Genomic DNA, 18,462 nt, shown 5'->3' on the forward strand with positions numbered 1-18,462 from the left:
TAGACTACGCTGGACTTAAACAGTTGGAGTTTTGGACCCAGTGAAGAGCATGTAAATAAGCTTCATGCTAGTGTACTGACCATGTGACTTTGGGCAAGCTCCCTAACATTTCTGAGCCTTATTTTTCATGGGTAAAATGGGTCTAATGCTGACGAGTCCGATTTTTCCCTTATCTCCTTTGTACAATGCCTCATATGCTGCAGGAACTCAAATAAATTCTAGTCAGTCCAACAAAGATTTTGTCCTACAAGTTCTCTCTATACATTGTGCAAAGCATTTCAATTGCCATTCTGAAAGAGTTGTGGTCATCATAAATGTTCAACAAATGATTGCAGGCCTGATCACCTTCCACTTGAATTCTGCGGTAGTGTCCCGCTTAAGTGAGAAACTTCTCCCCATTGATTTTAGCACACATTCTGAGTACAGCTGATGACCAGGGAGGGACAAGCTGACCTGTGCCCAGCCCAGATTCCCTTTGGCCCTCAAGGCACCTTGAGATGCCCTGACAGATTCATTTACTATGCTGCATCATTACTTGACCTCTCTTTCAGTAACCTTACCAAGAACATAGAAGGAAGCATAGAGTGCAGAGGGGAGTTCAGCAAGAATTATTCTTAGCAAACTCATGAAAGCTTCATTGATCTTTGTTCCCTTTAGATGAAGAAACTCCCAAGAATAATTACCAGCCTGGGGACCTGATAACATTCCAGTGAGGGACAGGAGGTACTGGTGACTCTCTCACGGCCGCACTGTGGGGCCATGGGCTCACTGTCACAATGCCGGCCTGCTGTTCCTCACAATGACTGACTGAGGTGCTGGAGATCTTGAATCACTGGCTACTTCAGGCTTCATCTGAGCAAGAATGTCAAATATGCCAGCAAGTTTGTAATTATTGAGTGAGTTGTTTTCCACTTTGACCCTGTGAACACCAGATATGACTACTGCACTGCCCTGCACCGCCCTTATCATACCCAACACACTGTGGCCATTACCGCAGGTGCCTCATCAATCCATCTCACTGACGGTCTTCTCTCGCAATGCTCCTTGGACGTTAGGATGGGGAAATCATGATCTTGCTTACTTTGAACATACCATCGGCAAAGAGCAATCCTTAAAGGGGGAAAAATTTTGTCTGGTAAAGTAGAACAACAAAAATGAGATAGATCAGTACAAGAGTCACAACCAAGAACTCAATATCAAAGATCATGTCAAAGACGGTGCTGGGCCAGACAGTGTGCTGTCTGTTATACGCAAAGTCACAGGAGTCAGATTTGGCTTCATGGCCACTGACAACAACACCCAGTCACAAACCCAGAGGGTTCCAGTGCCCTTTACTTCTAACCTACTGGCTTCCCCTGCTCCAAGATGCCGGACTTCTATAATCATATGCTAAAACCCCAAGTGAGCACTGAATGTTCATTTTCTCCAAATAAGTCCCCATTCTACCCACCCCTTGTTTTTAAGACCAAGCTGTCTTCCATATAATCCTGTATTCCTCCCTTTTGCACAAACTATGTTGAATGCAAAAGACAGCAAGTACCTCACAAGATATGAACAGCGTATTCCCATTTGCGAATGAGAAAGATCCAGTGTGAAGAAAAAAGTGTACAAACTTTATAAGTAAACCAGTATAAAAGAAAAATTTAAAAAACAACACAGAGAATTAACACCTATGTGACAATAATAAGCAAACAAACCAAACCACAAACCCAGTACTGCCTAGCTGATGTCAACTAGCAGTGACCCTGCAGGATGGAGCCCAACTACGCTATGGGGTCTCCATAGAAGTGATCTTTAAAGAGGCACGTGCTCCCCAGAGCACCAGGTCCAAGTGTTTATCCTTGGTTAGCAGCCCACCACTTTAACCACTGTGCCACCACAACTCCTGTGATGATCATGATGGCTGCTGATTTATGGCCACAATGTGCCAGTCATTTAATATGTCCTCTCACTGCACTCTCATCAGTAGTACTAATGTGAAGCACATTCTAAAGAGAAGCAAATAGGCTCAGGGAGGCGAAGTAATTGGACAAAAGTTATCCATTTAGCAGGGACAGAACAAGGATTTGAGCCCAGGTCTATGCACATCTTCCCTCCTCACCATGGCACACACAGTCCAAAAGGATATTATCTTCAGCCCCACCTCACAGTCTGCCAAGCCATTCTCTCCATGTCCCAGGACAAGGACACGCCCCACCCTGCATTGACTCCAAGCTCCCGTGTCTTCTCTCAATGTCCCGTCCTGAATTCAGGCCACTGGATTCAAGTCCTGCATCGTGTCCACCTCCTTTGCCTCTATGTCCGATCATCTTCCCTCCCACAAGCTCAGCTAATTTATCATCCTATCTTAGATTCTGTGACTGGAGTGGTGGGAATGAGTGCATTTGAGATGGCTAGGTTGGCACAGGATGGAACAGCGTTTAGAGCTCTTGTACATAGGGTTGCTATGAGTCACAAGTGACTCCAAGGCACATAACAACAACAACATCTTAGATTATTCTCTAGAGGAGAAAAAGCAGTGAGGCATCAGACAGACTTGGAGGGAGGAAGGGAAGGAGAAAAAGAGGGAGGGTGGAAGGGAAGGAGGGAGATGATAGATAGATAGATAGATAGATAGATAGATAGATAGATAGATAGATAGATAGATAGATAGATGATAGACAGACAGATAGATATAAAGTTCTGGCAGCTCCTCGGGGAGAGGATGGACAATCTCCTCCCATGTGATTTACAACCTCTGAAAACTTGCTAGGTCAGCTATGAACTGGTTCCAACTTAACAGCACATAAAAATAACACATAAATACACACATTGTTGTTTTTGTACCATCGAGTCAGAACCGACCCATAGCTGACCCTCTGGCAGGTTTTCAGAGGCAGTTAATCACACGGGAGGAGATTTTCTATTCTGTTCCCACAGAGCAGCTGGTGGATTCAAACCATATACCTTCAGGATTGCAGGCAGCTTCTTGCCACTGGGCCATCAGAGCTCCCCACATATACAAAGAGGTTTGTTTCAAAGAAATGGCTTACACAATTGAGGAAACCCATTGTTGCTGTTGTTATTTTGTGTTGTTGAGTAGAGTATAACTCACAGCAACCCTTGAACAATGGGTCTGAAACCTACCCTATCCTCACCATCTCCAGCATACCTAAGCCCAGTGCCACAGGCACTGTGCCAATCTATCCAACCCACCGCCTTTCCAAGCATGATGTCCTTCTCCAAGGACTGGTGAGTTTCAAATACGAGCTGAACATCCGCCTGAAGGCTTCTCCTGACTCACATGTTTGCAGGGGCTGACAAACCCCAGATCAGCCTGCTGGTTCACATGGCTACCGGAGATGCCAGAAGCCCAAAATCTGCAGGTCAGGTAACAGGCTGCTCGCCCATATCCCAAGAACCAGAGATTAGAAGATGAAGAGACCGTTGGAGGCTTGTGAGACAACATCCATACGTACTGGATACAGAACACAACCTCAAGGAAATGCCATTTTCAGTTGACTGTTTCCATGTTGTTGTTGTTGTTGTTGTGTGCCATCAAATTGGAACCAACTCATAACTGACCCTCCAGCAGGCTTCAAGGGGCATAAAATTGCACAGGAGGAGATTGCCCATCCTGCTCGCACAGAGCAACCGGTGGATTCAAACTGCAAGCCTTTGGGATTGCAGCACAGCTTCTTACCACTCACAAAATGAAAGACAAGTACATAATATCTGCCAAACGAGCAAGAATCACGGCCTTGCCAAGCTGGCACATAACCTCCACCATCACACTCCTCCTCCTCTCACTTTGCCCGTCGGTATAGAGTTTGGAGTCATGCTCCAACTTGTTCATCCACACAAATTCATCACACGGCAGACAGACTGCAAGCAGAAGAGATCTATCTCCTCTGAACCTCCCACTGTGCCGCAGGGATGATTGATAAGTCCCCTCCCTCCTGAGATGATGAACGCGGCTCGCTCAGCCACGTCATTTAGCACCGGGAACACTGATGGGGCCTCTGCAGCCCGCCCGTGTTCTCCTCAGCAGTGACTCTATCTCAAAGGGAAGGGATTTGTTTATTAGGCATCTCCCCTGTGCCAGGGGCTGAGCTGGACACTTTGCAAATCGTTTACTGCATTTCATTCCGCCAACAACCTGAGGAGAAACAGATTGCCCAGTTCTTCCCACATTATGGATGAGGAAATTGGGTTCAGCTAAATCCCCGCGTCAGGCTCAGGCCCAGTTCTGCCCATGTGTGAGGATATGTTACTTCCACTGCATCCCAGTGTCAGTGTCAGAAAAGAGGACAATGCTTTGTCTACAGACCCTGGTGGTTCAAACTGTTCATGCATTCAGCGGGTTAACATATTTGGCTAAACGGCTAGAGATTCAAGATCACCCAGAGGTGCCTCAAAAGAAAGGTATGCTCCATGTCAGGCATTGTATGGGAAAAGGAGAGAAAAAGGAGGGGGGGAGAAAAGAGGTATGGTGATCTACTTCTGAAAAAAAAGTCGCTGAAAACCCAATGGAATTCAGTTCTCTGTCACGTACGGGGTCACTAGGAACCAGGGACAACTCAATGGCCTCTTGTTACCCAGCCTACAAATAAGTATCTGAGTTTTTAAAGCATTTCTATATGAATATTTTCTACTCCTCTCTCGAAATACATTCCTTTCCTTTCACCACTCCAGTACCCTGGTAACACGAAGGGCGCTCTGGTGGCCCAGGCCCTGTGTTGCTAACCCAAAGGCCACATCTTTGTAGAGGCTCAAATCCACCAGCCGCTTGACAGGAAAAATATCCCCCAGGTGATTTGCAGCCCAGGAAAGCTGCTGGAGGGTCAGCTAGGGGTCAGCTCTCTCTCATTGGTGGTGGGTTAACAATTCCAAGTCCAGCACTTTCTGGGGGTTCAAGGAGTCAATCTAGTGAATAATCAAACCGAGAGTAGTACTGGGAGCCAGCAGGTCAGAAATTTGCGATCCTGGGAAGCCTAGATGAAGTCTGGTGGTGTGACATGTGACTTGTCAGACGGTTATCCAAAAGGCCAACAATGGAAATCCACTTCAGGGTGATAAGCAGTCTTCTCCCACAGAGCTGTGCAGCCCCTGAAATCTGATGAAGCAAGCCTTCTATGGGTTTGACTCTACTGGATTGGAATGAGTTCGGTTTGGGGAACCCCTGAGCTTACAACTGGTATTCTGAGAGAGTAGAGGAAGCACCCAGTTTTGTAGCCAAGAGGTCAGAAGACAGGGTGCTGTGTAGATTCCCCAGCTTGCAATCTGGGCCTACTAGGCATCTGGAGGACTGTGTATTTGAGCTTGTGAGCTCTGATCCAACTCCCGGTGGAGTAAGTGCTGCAGTGTTCAGAACTGAAAAGTGGGAATTGGTTCCATCCTCCCAGTTGATGACTGGAAGAGTGGATTTGTTATTTATCCACCCAATACTTCATGGTCCTTGTTGTAAAAGTCTTGTTGTTATATGCCCGCGAGTTGACTGCAAGCCTATGAACAATAGCTCTGACCTTGCCCTATTCTGAGCCATCCTCACTGTTTCTGACACCCCTGCCCTCATTGCCACAGTCACTTTGTCCACACATCTTCCTCTCCTGCACTGCCCCTCTACTCTTTCCAGCATGATTTTCTTCTCCAAGGCTTGGTCCCTCCTGACAACATGACCAAAATATGTGAGATGGAGCTTCAAAATCCTTGCCCATGTAGGAGCAATCTGGTTTCACCACCTCTAAGACAGACCTGTTTGCTCACTTGGCAGTCCATAGTATGTTCAATTTTTCTCCAGTGCCACAATTTAAAGGCACTGATTCTTCTTCTTTCATCCTTAGTCACTGTCCACTCACAGATGTATAGGAAGCAATTGAGAAGACCATGGCCTAGATCAGGGGCAACTTAGTCTCTAGACTGATGTCTTTGCTCTTTAACATTCTGGAGACATCCCTAACAGCAGAATTTCCTAAAGCAACTTGTCTTTTGATGCCCTGACTACTGGTGCCAAGAGTGTTGACTGTAGATCCAAGGAAGCTGTAATAGCTAACAACCTCAATCTCATCTCCATCTATCATGGTGCTGCCATTGGCCCCGTGGTGAGAATCTTTGTTTTCATGATTTTGAGCTTCAGTCCATATTGAAGACTACAACTACAGTCCTTAAGCTTCTGCAGCAAGCGCTTAAGATCCTCCTTTGTTTTAGTAGCAAGGTTGTGTAATCTGCATAATGCAGGTTGTTAATGAGTCTTCCTCCAATCCTGGTGCCACATTCTTCTTTTTAAATTTAAAGCCCTAGGGACTTGAACATATAGAATAAATTTTATTTTTTTTAATCAGAAAGGGGCTTCAGGGAACAACTATGTCATTGCTGGCCACATGCTCTGAGTCGACCCACAAGTAGCTTCTTCTGATCTCACATCTGGTCCTCTAAACCTCAAATCTCCTGCTGAGAAGAGCTTAGTCCACTTTGACTTATCCTGATTTAACTCTCTCTGGTAGAAATTCCTGCTCCAACCCCCAGAACACCTACACTGGGCCCTAGCTGCCCAGCCCTAGCCCTGCCAGGGTCAAGGTCGGGGGAACAATCCACATGCACATACACCTCATGCAGCAAAGCATGTGGCATGATAAACAGGGTCTTCTTGTCCTGGATCTTTTGGACAAAGATACTAGCATCTCAGCATGAAACGAGACAGTAAAACCTGTGAGTGTTGGAACATGTGCACAGCAGTAATTTGTCAGCGAAATCTGCTGCTGCTGCGTACTGTGGAGCTGGAACGGACCCATAGCTGACTCTCCCGCAGGTTTCTAGAGAGTAAAAGGTTGTCTAGCCTTCTCCCATGGAGCAGCTGGTGGATTCAAACCACATGCCTTTGGAATTGTAGTGCAGTTTCTTACTACTAAGCCTCTACAGCTTTCTGTTAGAGAAAGTAAGTTCAAGATTGTACCACAAATAGAGAACAATAGAAAAGAATTAAGTCAAAGGCAGAGTGTTTAGGAGACCCAGAATACAAGGCAGACTCGTCAAGTCGAGCTCTCAAAGTTTCCACTGCACTGTGCTCTTGAGGACCTACTTCACCTGATTTGCAATTCCAGTCAACACAGTGATGGGTTGAACCAGCAAGTCCCTATTTTCTTATCAGCTAAAGCCAAGCCCCTGGCTAACCTCACCATCCACTTCTGGCTTGCGAGGCTTTAGAGGAAGAACTATCTAGCATACTTCCTGGATTAAACAATATATTGTCAGGCTTGACTTGGAAGAATCTTCCAGCTTCCCTGACTAGAAAGCTGATTGGAACCGTAAGGTCCTGGTCTGGGGTCCTGTCATCCACTAGGAAGGGCCTGGCCTGTGAGTCCCTCCAGGACAACAAAGCCAGAGAACAGAAAAGATGGAGCCGGCAGACTGTCAGCAAAGGCTCTTTCCTCACCAGCGTGTTTTCTTAGTACAAGTGCCCCACTTGTTCAAAGTACTAAATCTCTTAGGAGGTGTGGATTGCTACTTTACAGCAGCTCAGAGAAGGAAAAAACACACATGATGGAAGAGGAAAGACGAGATTCAATATTAAGACCTAGGGGGCTTTGAGTAAGGAGTTGTGCTGCCAACTCAAAGGCAAGTGGTTCGAATCCATCAGCAGGGGAAAGATAAACAATCTTCTCCCTTGCAATTTACAGCTGAAAACTTGCTGATGTCTTAACTATGCATCAGTTCTGACTCAATGGCACATAACAACAGATCAAATCTTTGGCATCTGTTCCCAGTGGATACACAGAGAAATACAGCAGCAGCCAGCAAAGCCACAGATAATCACACAAGCAAGACAAGAGCACATCCCAAGCATAGCCTCCGTAGAGTTCGCTACAGCCCTCTGAATTGCTGTCATGAGAAGGAAGGTTGGTTTGCAACCAGAAAGACCATTCTTTTTCAGGGAATGTGAGGGCAGAAACTGGGAGGCTGGAGGAAACACTACTGAGTCTGAAGAGATTATCCCCTCACAAATCTGGGTTGCACTGTCAACCCCAAGGCATGTGGTTCAAATCCACCAGCTGCTCCATGAGAGAAAGATGGACAATATCCTCTCATGCCCAAGAACCGAGGTTTGCTTGTCTGTAAAACAGGAATGACAGTATCTGTGGAGAAAGAGCAGTCTATGGCAATGGAAGACAGAGGCGCATAAACAATCCTGGATCCGCATACTGTCACTTATGTTACTTAAGCTCCCTGAAGCCTCAGAATGGTGAGAATACCCAATTTCCGAGAACTGCTGCAAAATCTGAGCCATTGGAGATCCCTGCACACTCAGAGAATCTCACCCAGCTTTCTACTGAGTGCTTCACATGATCTGTCATCTTCCTATGCCCTGAAATTTTATGAAGGTAAACTTGTTTTTATACACAAGTACGGGCACAGGAAAACTCCTGGAACATGTTGTTGTTATGTACCGTCGAGTCGCTTGCAAATCATAGCGACCCTATGTACAACAGCCCTAAACCCTGCTCTATCCTGTGCCAATCGCACTGCCTCTGACACACCCATCCCGATTACCCGTCGCTGAATCAATCCACCTCACAGAGGGTCTTCCCCTCCTGCGCTGTCCCTCCACCTTCTGGTCCTTGGAGAGGGACATCATGCTTGGGAGGGTGGAGGGACGGCGCAGGAGGGGAAGACCCTCTATGACGTGGATAGATCCAGTGACTAGGGAAATCGGGATGGATGTTCCTCTCCAAGGACCGACAGGTCCTTGCAACATTTCCAAAGTATGTCAGACAAAGCCCCAGAAACCTTGCCTCCAAGAAGTAGCCTGGTTTAACCCTCTCCAGGATGAATCTGTTTTCTTGGCAGTCCATAGTACATTCAGTACTCTTCTCCAGCATCACAGCTCAAAGGCATTAACTCTCCTTCTATCCTCCCTAGTCACTGCCCAACTCTCTGATGCATAACAAGTGATTGCAAAGACCATGGCCTGTATCAGATGCACCTTAGTCTCCAGAGACACACCGTTGCTCTTGAGTACTTTAGAGAGATCCCCAACAGCAGACTTTCCCATCACATTTTTTTTTTATTTCCTGGCTGCTGGTGTCAAGAGTGTTGACCGTGGAGCCGAGGAAACTGAAGCTGTGAACAATCTCAATCTCTTCGCCATTCATCCTGATGCTGCCAATTGGTCCAATGGTGAGAATCTTTGTCTTCTTGACATTGAGCCTCAGTCCATACTGAAGGCTGCAGTCCTTGAACCTCTGCAGCAAGCACTTCAGGTACTCCTCAGTTTCAGCAAGCAGGGAGGGTTGTGTCATCTGCATAATGGAGATTGTTAATAGATCTTCCACCAATCATGAAACATACCAAAAATAAAAACCAAACCCTCTGTCCTCAGTCTAGTCCAATTTTAGGGGAAGCCCTGTGTCAGAGCAGAACCACTTTACAGGCTCCATTGACTGTGATCTGTACAGGAGCAGACTGTGAAGCACGGCCCTGGCGGGTGGGTTCAAACCACCACTGTTGTAGGCTAGCAGGAAGCACAAACTGTACCGTTTAGGGACCTTCCAAAGATATACATCAAAATGCTAATAGTAATAATAATAAAAAAAAAGCCAATCCTAGTTATCTCCACGGTAGGAATTTTGAGTTTTATCTGCTTTTCCGTAACTTTCCACAAACATCAATTACTTAAGTGTATTTCCAGTTTGCCTTTTTATAAAATGTCAAAAATGTATTAAAATATTGTGAAAGGCAGTGTTTCTCATATGTAGGTATTTCCTACACACATCCCCTCTTTTGGAGGTGAGAGCTAAGAAAAGCTTTGCCTTCCCTGAGGCACGGCATGTTCTGGTTGGAGGGTGGGTTGGCTGGTGGGTTTTTTCCAAGTTTCTGATTTACGACTTATTTAAAACTGCATTACTGACCTTTTTAGAATATTTTCATTCTCTGAGTCAGAACCACCCAGAGCTGACCCTCCAGGGGATTTTTCAGAGATTGTAAATCACACAGGAGATTGCCATCTTCCTCCCACGGAGCAGCCGATGGCTTCCCACCACCTGCCCTCAGGTGGCAGAGCAATCCTTAGCCATCAAGCCTCGCGGCCCCATCTACATCATTAGCAATACATTATTACATTACAGTATGCGTATATATCATTTTCCAGCACATTATTTGCTGATGCCAACATTCTTAGGTGTTTACTCACATATGTTCATGGATCAAATTTATGAATAACGGAAAAATAAAAAAAATATATATCCAGCTCCTCTGGAGCAACTTAATACCAAGTTACTGGAATGTGACCTTTTCATAAATCAGAACCAGCAAGCAGTAGTCAAGAACAGAGCAGGAGAACACACTTTATGGTTCAGGATCAGGAAATCAGTGTCTCAGGGATGCATCCTGTCTTCATACCTTTCCAATCTATATGTAGGTAGATCATTCAGGAGGCTGCACTTTATGAGTGTGGCATCAGGATTGGAGGAAAATTCATCAACCACCAGTATTAGGCAGATGACACCTTTCTTGCTGAAACTGAAGGAGATCTGAAGTACATTCTCCAGAGGGTCAAGGACTGTAGTCTTCAATATGGACTGAAGCTCGGTATCAAGAAAACAGATTCTCACCACTGAATTGACAACTTCATGATGGATGAAGAGATTGAGATTGTTGCTAACTTCAGCTTGCTTGATTTGATTCCACCATCAACACTATTGGTACCAGCAAGCAAGAAATCAAGACAAATTGCATTGGGAAAGTCTGCTGTCAGGGGCCTTTCTAGAGTACTGAAGAGCAATGATATCAGTCTGGAGACTAAGGTGCACTTGATCCAGGCCATGCACAATTACTTGCTACGCATTAGAGAGTTGGACAATAACTAAGAATGATAGAAGGCCCGATGCTTTTGAGTTGTTGTGCTGGAGAAGTCCCGAACATACTTCGGACTGCTAAGACAACAATAAGGATTGTCTTGGAGAGGGTGAAACCAGGCTACTCCTTGGAAGCAAGGACTTTTAAGCTCCGTCTAACTCTGGGCATGTTGCAAGGAGGGATCAGTCCCTTGAGAGAGATATCATGCTTAGAAGGTAGAGTGTCAGTGCAGGAGAGGAAGACCCTCGATGAAATGGATTGACTCAGTGACTGGGTAAATGGGTCTGTCAGAGATTGGCTCAGGATAGGGCAGGGTTCAGAGCTAACATACACAGGGTCACTATGAGTCACAGGTGACTTGATGGCACATAACCACCACCACCACCTATTGTTAAGAATCAGCTCTCAGTTCAGCTCTCTTTGTCACTAAATTTCAGTTCATTTACTTAGGCCTTTATTCTTTGTCAATTTCATTTCTCCAATGTTGACTTTGAATTTATCTTTGTCTTAGCCTGATTTTTCTATTTATTCGTATTTTACTACTTTGCTCCGTGTTGTCAGTTTTTACTTCAGAGCAACCTACAGGGTTCCCAGGACAATAATCTTTAAGGAAATCAGTTGTCACTTCTTTCTTCCAAGGAGTGGCTAGCCTGAACCTTTCAGTTAGCAGTCGAAGAAAAGCGCTAACAGGGCTCCTGTGTGGTCAGAAGCCCCCTTCATTCCGCTATGGAATGCGGTCAGGTATTCGTATGCACACAGTGGCACCACATACCACAAACCAGAGGCTTGTGAAGGTCACTGTTTGCCCATGCATCTAACAGTGTTTTGGGTAAAACATTAAATAACAATATTATAGAAAAGCTTTAATTTTTTTAATTAAGAAGTAAAATGGAAACCTCTCCCTTAAACACAGCAAATTATAAGAAAAAAAAATTAAATCCAAGAAGTCCCACATAAGTTGTATTAACATTTAATTCTCAAAATTATACATATTTCTTTAACTATAAAAACCTCCATTCCCATCCCACCCCTCCAAACTTAGTATTATTTAAACAACAGCAAGACCAACACAGCTGGGAGCAGAGAAGACAGGCGGGCCCTCAGAGCATGTTGGGTGGCTGTCGCCCACACCCAGAGCCCTCCTGTGGTCAGCACAACAAGAACCAAGCAAAAAGCAGCTCTAGGCCAGAGGCTCAAAAAAGAAGGGGGGATTAACAAAAGCTAACAGAGGAAACTACTCTCTAGGGCAAATTTCAGGAGTCTCTGGACCCTTGAAGAAGTGACAAGTGACGTAAGACAGAACCACAGAGGCCAATTAGCAGCAGGAACTTTCTGCTACCACTCTCAATCTGGAGAAATGGAAAGAACTACAAAACATCACAAACAGGACAGGAACTGACATGAGCAACCCGAAAGAAGACTTTTATAATTTACATCCATTTACAAAGACTTCAGATGCCCATTTACTCAGGAGTGAGGACAGGCCACACGCCTACATGCAGGCAGACCTCAGTCAGGCCTCCTTGCCCTCACCCAGGTCCTATCAGGAATCATTAGGAAGCCCAAAGAGCTTCACCGTCCCTGCTTCCCGACTGCTGTCATATTTGCCATCTTTGTCATCACAGGCAAAGGCCAGCAGAGGCCTTTTGGGGTGCCAGGCCACAGTGAAGGTCGGGGACTCACACTGCACTTCCCATAGCTTGTCTCCTGGGGGAATTAAACAGAGCAATCAATTAATATGTTAATGACCAGAGTCAACATTCATTAAGCATATACTACAGTAACTCATTTCATCTACTGAATAACTCTAACCACTACACTATGATGTTCGGAAAAACAGTCGCAGCAGCAGCTGCCATTTTTAAGGACCCTTATGTATCAGATGGTTTCTACTTCTCAAATCTCTATGACAACACACCAAGGGATTCATTAATGTCAAATTCTGTTTTATAAATAAAGAGGTGGTTTAACAAAGTTAGAGCTCAGGAAGCAGCAGAGCTAGTAGATAAACTCAGTCCCTCCTGCTGCAGAGTCACAGCTCTGCTAAACCACGTGGCCTCATTGTTTTTTTTTTCTCAAACACTTTTCTGACTTGAATTATACATTAGTTTTTCCAAAGCTGTTATTCCTTTTACTCTACCTTTTTTTCAATTTCAGGATAAAGTGTAGTAAATATGGTACAATAAAATATTTACTAAAAAGAATGCAAACTCATTGCTGTGGAGTGAGAAGCAACTCACAAGATGACCCTCCATTCGGTTTCCATGGCTGTAAATCACACAGGAGACTGGCCGTCTTTCTACCTCAGAGCCTCCCGGTCTTCAGTTTAGCAGCACAACTCCCTATGGACTATGCTACCAGTTGCTACTGTGGTTATGTACCATCAAGTCACAATCAACCCATAGCTGACCCTCTAGAGGGTTTCCAGAGGCAGTAAATAACATAGGAGGCTACTGCCCACCCTTCTCCTGTGGAACAGCTGGTGAATTCAAATAGTGTGCCTTCAGACAGCAGCACAGCTCCTTACCATTTGGCCAACAGAGCACCCTCAAAATATTTAATGTGCTGTTAATGAAAATGTGCAAGACCCACTGAGTTGTAGTGAATAATATGGTGAAGTGATGTTAATACTACTACTCTACCTGTTAATACATTACAATTTAATAATCTCCTATAAAATAAGACCATGAATCCATACTCTGCTAAGTCTATCCTTAGAGAGTGGTCTGTCTCAGGACTATAAAGGTTTTGGCAGCACTCTCTCCCTCCCCACTTTCTGCACTTTTTCCAGCCTCCTTCTTGACCCATGGATTTTGGACTTCCCAGCCCCCTAACAATCACATGGGCTGATCACTTGAAATACATCTATACACATACTCCCACACACATATGTAAGTATCTCACTAGTTCTGTATCTCTGGAGAAGCCTGGCTAAGACAGTATGTCAATTATGTCTCAACAAAGCTGTTAGAATATCACATACACACACACACACACAGAGATTTTCAATAATTCTATTCAAGGTATGGTTCACTGCTACCTTTTTCATTTCTCTTTAAGCCTTTACCTCATTTGTTGTGGTATTCGTTAAAATAAAAAAACAAATTATATAGTTCAAGGAAATTGAAATAGTTATAAAAAAGCCTTCTATGTTTCCAAAATAACCATGTGGCTCCACAAGCTTTAAAATCTTGTTAATTTACTAGTAACTATATTCTCCAAGGGATACATATGGTGCAGTGCACAGTGCTGACATTACTATTTTAGACCATCAGAGTTCCACTAGATAGAGCTAAGCAATGTGTATGGTATGTCTGAAAATCTGAAAACAACTCAACTGGGATAAAACACCAGATACTGTAAGGTAGAAAAGGAAAATTACTCTTTGCTTTAATTTTTAAACACAAAAAACATAAGAGGACTCAAAATGTATCTAATATATACTCCTCCCAATTTTTTCTATTTTCAACTTTTGTTTTGCTTTTAAATATGCATACTCATGTTCACTGCAGCATTATTCATAATAGCAAAGAGATGGAAACAAACCAAGGTTCTATCAATGGACAAATGGATAAAGAAACGATCGTTTACTCACATAGTGGAGTACTATGCAACACCAAAAAATAATGAAGAATTCATTACACACTGAGGAAACTATTCTCAATACGCTAAGTAATAATATGCATCTTTGTTCAGACATTCTTCTAGGTCGTATAACCCTGGTGTATAAGCTGCCGTACAGCAGTCACCTGTGGTTGCTGTGAGGCTCAACACTGTGACACTGATGTCTCAAATGCATTAACAGTTGGTTACCCAATGTGGACAGATAGTGGGGTGGAGATCCCTGATTAAAACAAGCTTGGAAGGAGGAGTGGCATCCATTTACATAATAGCTTGCCTCCAGAAACCCTATGAACCTGGAGAGAGGATGAGGGACACCCAAACGTTGAGGACTCTCCTTCATAGGGTGACTATGAGTCGCCTGCAACTCGACGGCACTTAACAACAACAACATCAAAGAACAACATGCTAAGTAAAATAAGTCGGTCACAAGAACTATTAAGAGTACAGAATCATTATTAAAAACTAGGGAAAAGTTTAGACACAATCATTCTTGGATGAGAAGAGGGGAATAAAATCAGCTAAGTTGAATGAAAGGCTAAATATGAGGATGATTAGACACTGCAATTACATAATTATATTAATCTATTGTGATTAGTAAGGGTTCTCTGGTGGCTTAGTGATAAAGAATTTCACTGCCAATTCAAAGGCACAAGGTTCAAATCTACCACTTGCTCTGCAGGAGAAAGATGGTCAATCAACTCCCTTGTGATTTACTGCCTCTGAAAACCTACTGGATGGTCAGTTATGAGTCACTTCTGACTTAGTGCTCATGTGGCGTATTCTGTAGGGAACTGTGCTGCCACCCAAGGCTGCACTTCTCCAGCAGTCTGAATCTACCAGCAACCCACAGGAGAATAAAGGGCAATCTCCTCTCATTTGACTTACAGCCTTAGAAATCCAATGGAGAGTCGACTGCGAGTGGGTTCTGACTCCACAGCATTAAGAGAGACTGTAATTAATGTTATTAAAATGTACATGATTGATCAAGTGCAACTGCAATTACTTTCTAAAAAATGGTATGAATGACTGAATGAAAAACCAGTATGATTTGTACCTTCACTCAAATTTAAAAAAAACAACTAAAAAAGCACATCCATCTAATCTAATAATGCTCTAAAATCATAAAATACATATAAAATCAAGCGTACATCTAGATGAAGGTTAGGAATACACTATGACATCAAAAGATATTATCTTTAGATGTTGAGAAATCAGGTGATTCTTTTTTTTTCTTTCTTCTCCTGTTCTCTATTTCAAGGAAGAATTATAGCTAACATATAAGATTTTTCTAAACAATTCTTCGGAAATGCCCCTGTATATATGTGCCCTCATTACCCATGATGATGAGAACATCAACAAATTATTATCATCCTTTATGGTAACACTTGTGAAGTAAAATCTACAGAGAAGGGAGCCCTGGTGGCTTAGTTGTAACGAATTGTGTTGCCAATGCAAAAGCATGCAGTTCAAATCCACCAGCTGCCGTGTGGGCAAAAGACGGGCAATCTCCTCGTCTCATGCGATTTACTGCCCTTGAAAACCCACTGGAAGATCAGCTATGGATCAGTTCTGATTTGACAGTACACAATAGCAACAACAATGTACAGGCATAAAATAGCACTCCAAACGCCCTAATGGAGAAGACAGATACAAGATCCTTGCTAAGGTAGTGAGGATATTCGTTACCTGTCTCTACTTCAGCGATGTCAATAAAATGATCTTCCGATGCTGATGCCAGCATTTTCCCATCATGGCTGAAACTGAGTGTTCTCACAGGCCAATCCAGCCTGCAACACAGAGGAGAGGGGCAGAGAGAAGAGACATTAGAATTCTTCCAACTCTAAAGACTAACATGAAGGCACAATTTCATCTGAGATTAATGACTTTATTCAACAAAGAAAGTTCTGGTCGAGTTGCTGACCTGGAAAAGCACCGCACACACACTAACTCGTCCACATCCCAGAGGCTGACCAAAGCATCTGCACTTCCTGTGGCAAAGTACTTCCCCATGGGGTCAAACTTGATGCAAATGCAGTTGGAAGGATGGGCGTTGATGGACTGCACAGGCTTCAGCTCTGGATAACTGAGAAACAAGACACGCAGCAATCAAACTACAGAAAGACAAGTGTGGCATTAAGATAACAGATCATGAAGAACAGTAAAGTAAGACAATGAAACAAATGCCAAAAACTAGAATTCAAGAAAATTTTCCTAACATGAAAAAAGATTCAAATGACATACTAAATGAGACAAGAGATATACTAAGCATATCAACCCAGACAAACCAACTCCAAGACACACCAATAAAATTACCGGAACCGGACTTGCAATAAAAACATCCTTTAAACATTTAAGCATAAGGAGCAAATGTCTTCTAAGAAAAAAAGAAAACTTCATCAGACTATCTGGAAATACTTTATGCCAAAACAAAATATAGTAACACCTTCAAGATATACAAGGTGGTAAAAGTGAGCCAAAGATTTTTCTATTTAGCAAATTTAACAGTTAAATATAAAGAACACAAATAAGCAAAATTTAAGTATAAATAAGCAATCAGTCACAATGAACTCAGGGATTATTATTTCTATAATAATGGGAACTATATCCACAGTCTTCAATATGAATTACATTTCAACATCAAGACCACAAAAATCCTTACTACTGGACCAATATCATGACAGACGGTGAAAAGACTGAAGTGATCCAAGATTTCATTATATTTGAATCCACAACCAACAAAGTAACAATGTTGTTGTTGTTGACTGCCATCGAATTGAGGGTGACTTATAGCATCTCTATGAACAAAAGACCTAAAACCTTTTGACAACTATCATCCTTTCTCCAAGTTCATAGAGTTTCCAAAGGCATGTGGTTTAGGAAGTGGATGACACTCCTGCTTCCAAACCTGCTTCCAAAACTGAGAGCTCCAAATACTGTCCACAATCCGAATCCATTCTGTTATTTGTATCTTCATGACACAAGGTTCAACGTCATAGAAAACCCAGGTTACCTCACACAGCACAATGACAAAGAGGGATGTGCAAAGTGAAAGAATGTTCCTCCAGATATAACAACATTAGTCTCATTTAGCAGTGGTTAAGTGTTGTCGAGTTGAATATGACTCAGAGTAAGCTTTGCACGAAAGATCTGAACTCTGTTCTATAATTAACATAATTTCTGTAGATTTAGTAGTAAAGAAATCAAGACATGTTGCATGGGGAAAATATACTGTCAAGAACCTCTCTAAAGTGATAAAAAACAACAATATGAATTTAAAAACTAAGGGCACCTGATCCAAGTCATGGTCTTTTCAATTACTTCCTACACATCTGAAAATTGGACAAAGAATGAAGATTACAGAAGACAAGATGCCTTTGAATTGTATTGTTAAAAGCACTGAATATCCTACAGACTGCCAAAAGAACAAACATGGCTGTCTCACAAGTAGTACAACCAAGATACTCCTGAGAATCAAGGAGGGTGAAACTGATCTCACATACTTTGGGTATTTTGTTAGGAAGGGTCAGTATTTGCAAAAGACAGCACACGTGGGAAAGGTGGATGGTCAGAGAAAGAGAAGTCCATCAAAAAAGACAAACTGACAGTGACTATATCATGGGCGCCAGCCTGTCAGGGATGGTAAGGGTGACCCAGGAAGGGGCAGGGTTCAGATCTGTTTTTCATAGGGTCGCTGTGAGCCATAGTCAACCCAACAGCACTTAACAACAATATCCTGAGGAACTATAACTAAAGAATGAGCTTCAACTGCCAAAATCACTATAGGTTCATCAGCATAAGGGCTGAAGGTGAAGTACTGCTTGCATATTATAGTAACAACTATTTTTAACTGGGGAAAGCATATACAAAAAGTAATTCCGCTTTTATTATTTAAGGAAAATTAAGGTGGCAGTGGTGGTAATAGGTGTAGAACTATAAATCTGTGGTATCTGTGCAAATGGGATAAAAGAATTAGTAACTCTGGGATATTCTCAGGCTGTAATCCCAAGC

General features: G+C 43.2%; 1 protein-coding gene across 1 annotated transcript in view; it reads right to left on the reverse strand.

Annotated features, from left to right (window-relative positions):
• Positions 1 to 12,373: 12,373 nt before the first annotated feature.
• Positions 12,374 to 18,462, reverse strand: part of THOC3 (THO complex 3) — a 15,910-nt gene continuing 9,821 nt past the window's right edge. Inside the window, exons 4-6 of the mRNA XM_006884370.1 lie at positions 16,376 to 16,537; positions 16,141 to 16,241; positions 12,374 to 12,537 (exon numbers count right to left, since the gene is read on the reverse strand). Coding sequence (XP_006884432.1) covers positions 12,374 to 12,537; positions 16,141 to 16,241; positions 16,376 to 16,537 — 427 coding nt within the window. The remainder of the gene's footprint in view (positions 12,538 to 16,140; positions 16,242 to 16,375; positions 16,538 to 18,462) is intronic.

This window comes from Elephantulus edwardii, unplaced genomic scaffold, assembly GCF_000299155.1.
Source record: "Elephantulus edwardii isolate Elephantulus edwardi_28Jun2011 unplaced genomic scaffold, EleEdw1.0 scaffold00033, whole genome shotgun sequence".
Taxonomy (NCBI): Eukaryota; Metazoa; Chordata; class Mammalia; order Macroscelidea; family Macroscelididae; genus Elephantulus; species Elephantulus edwardii.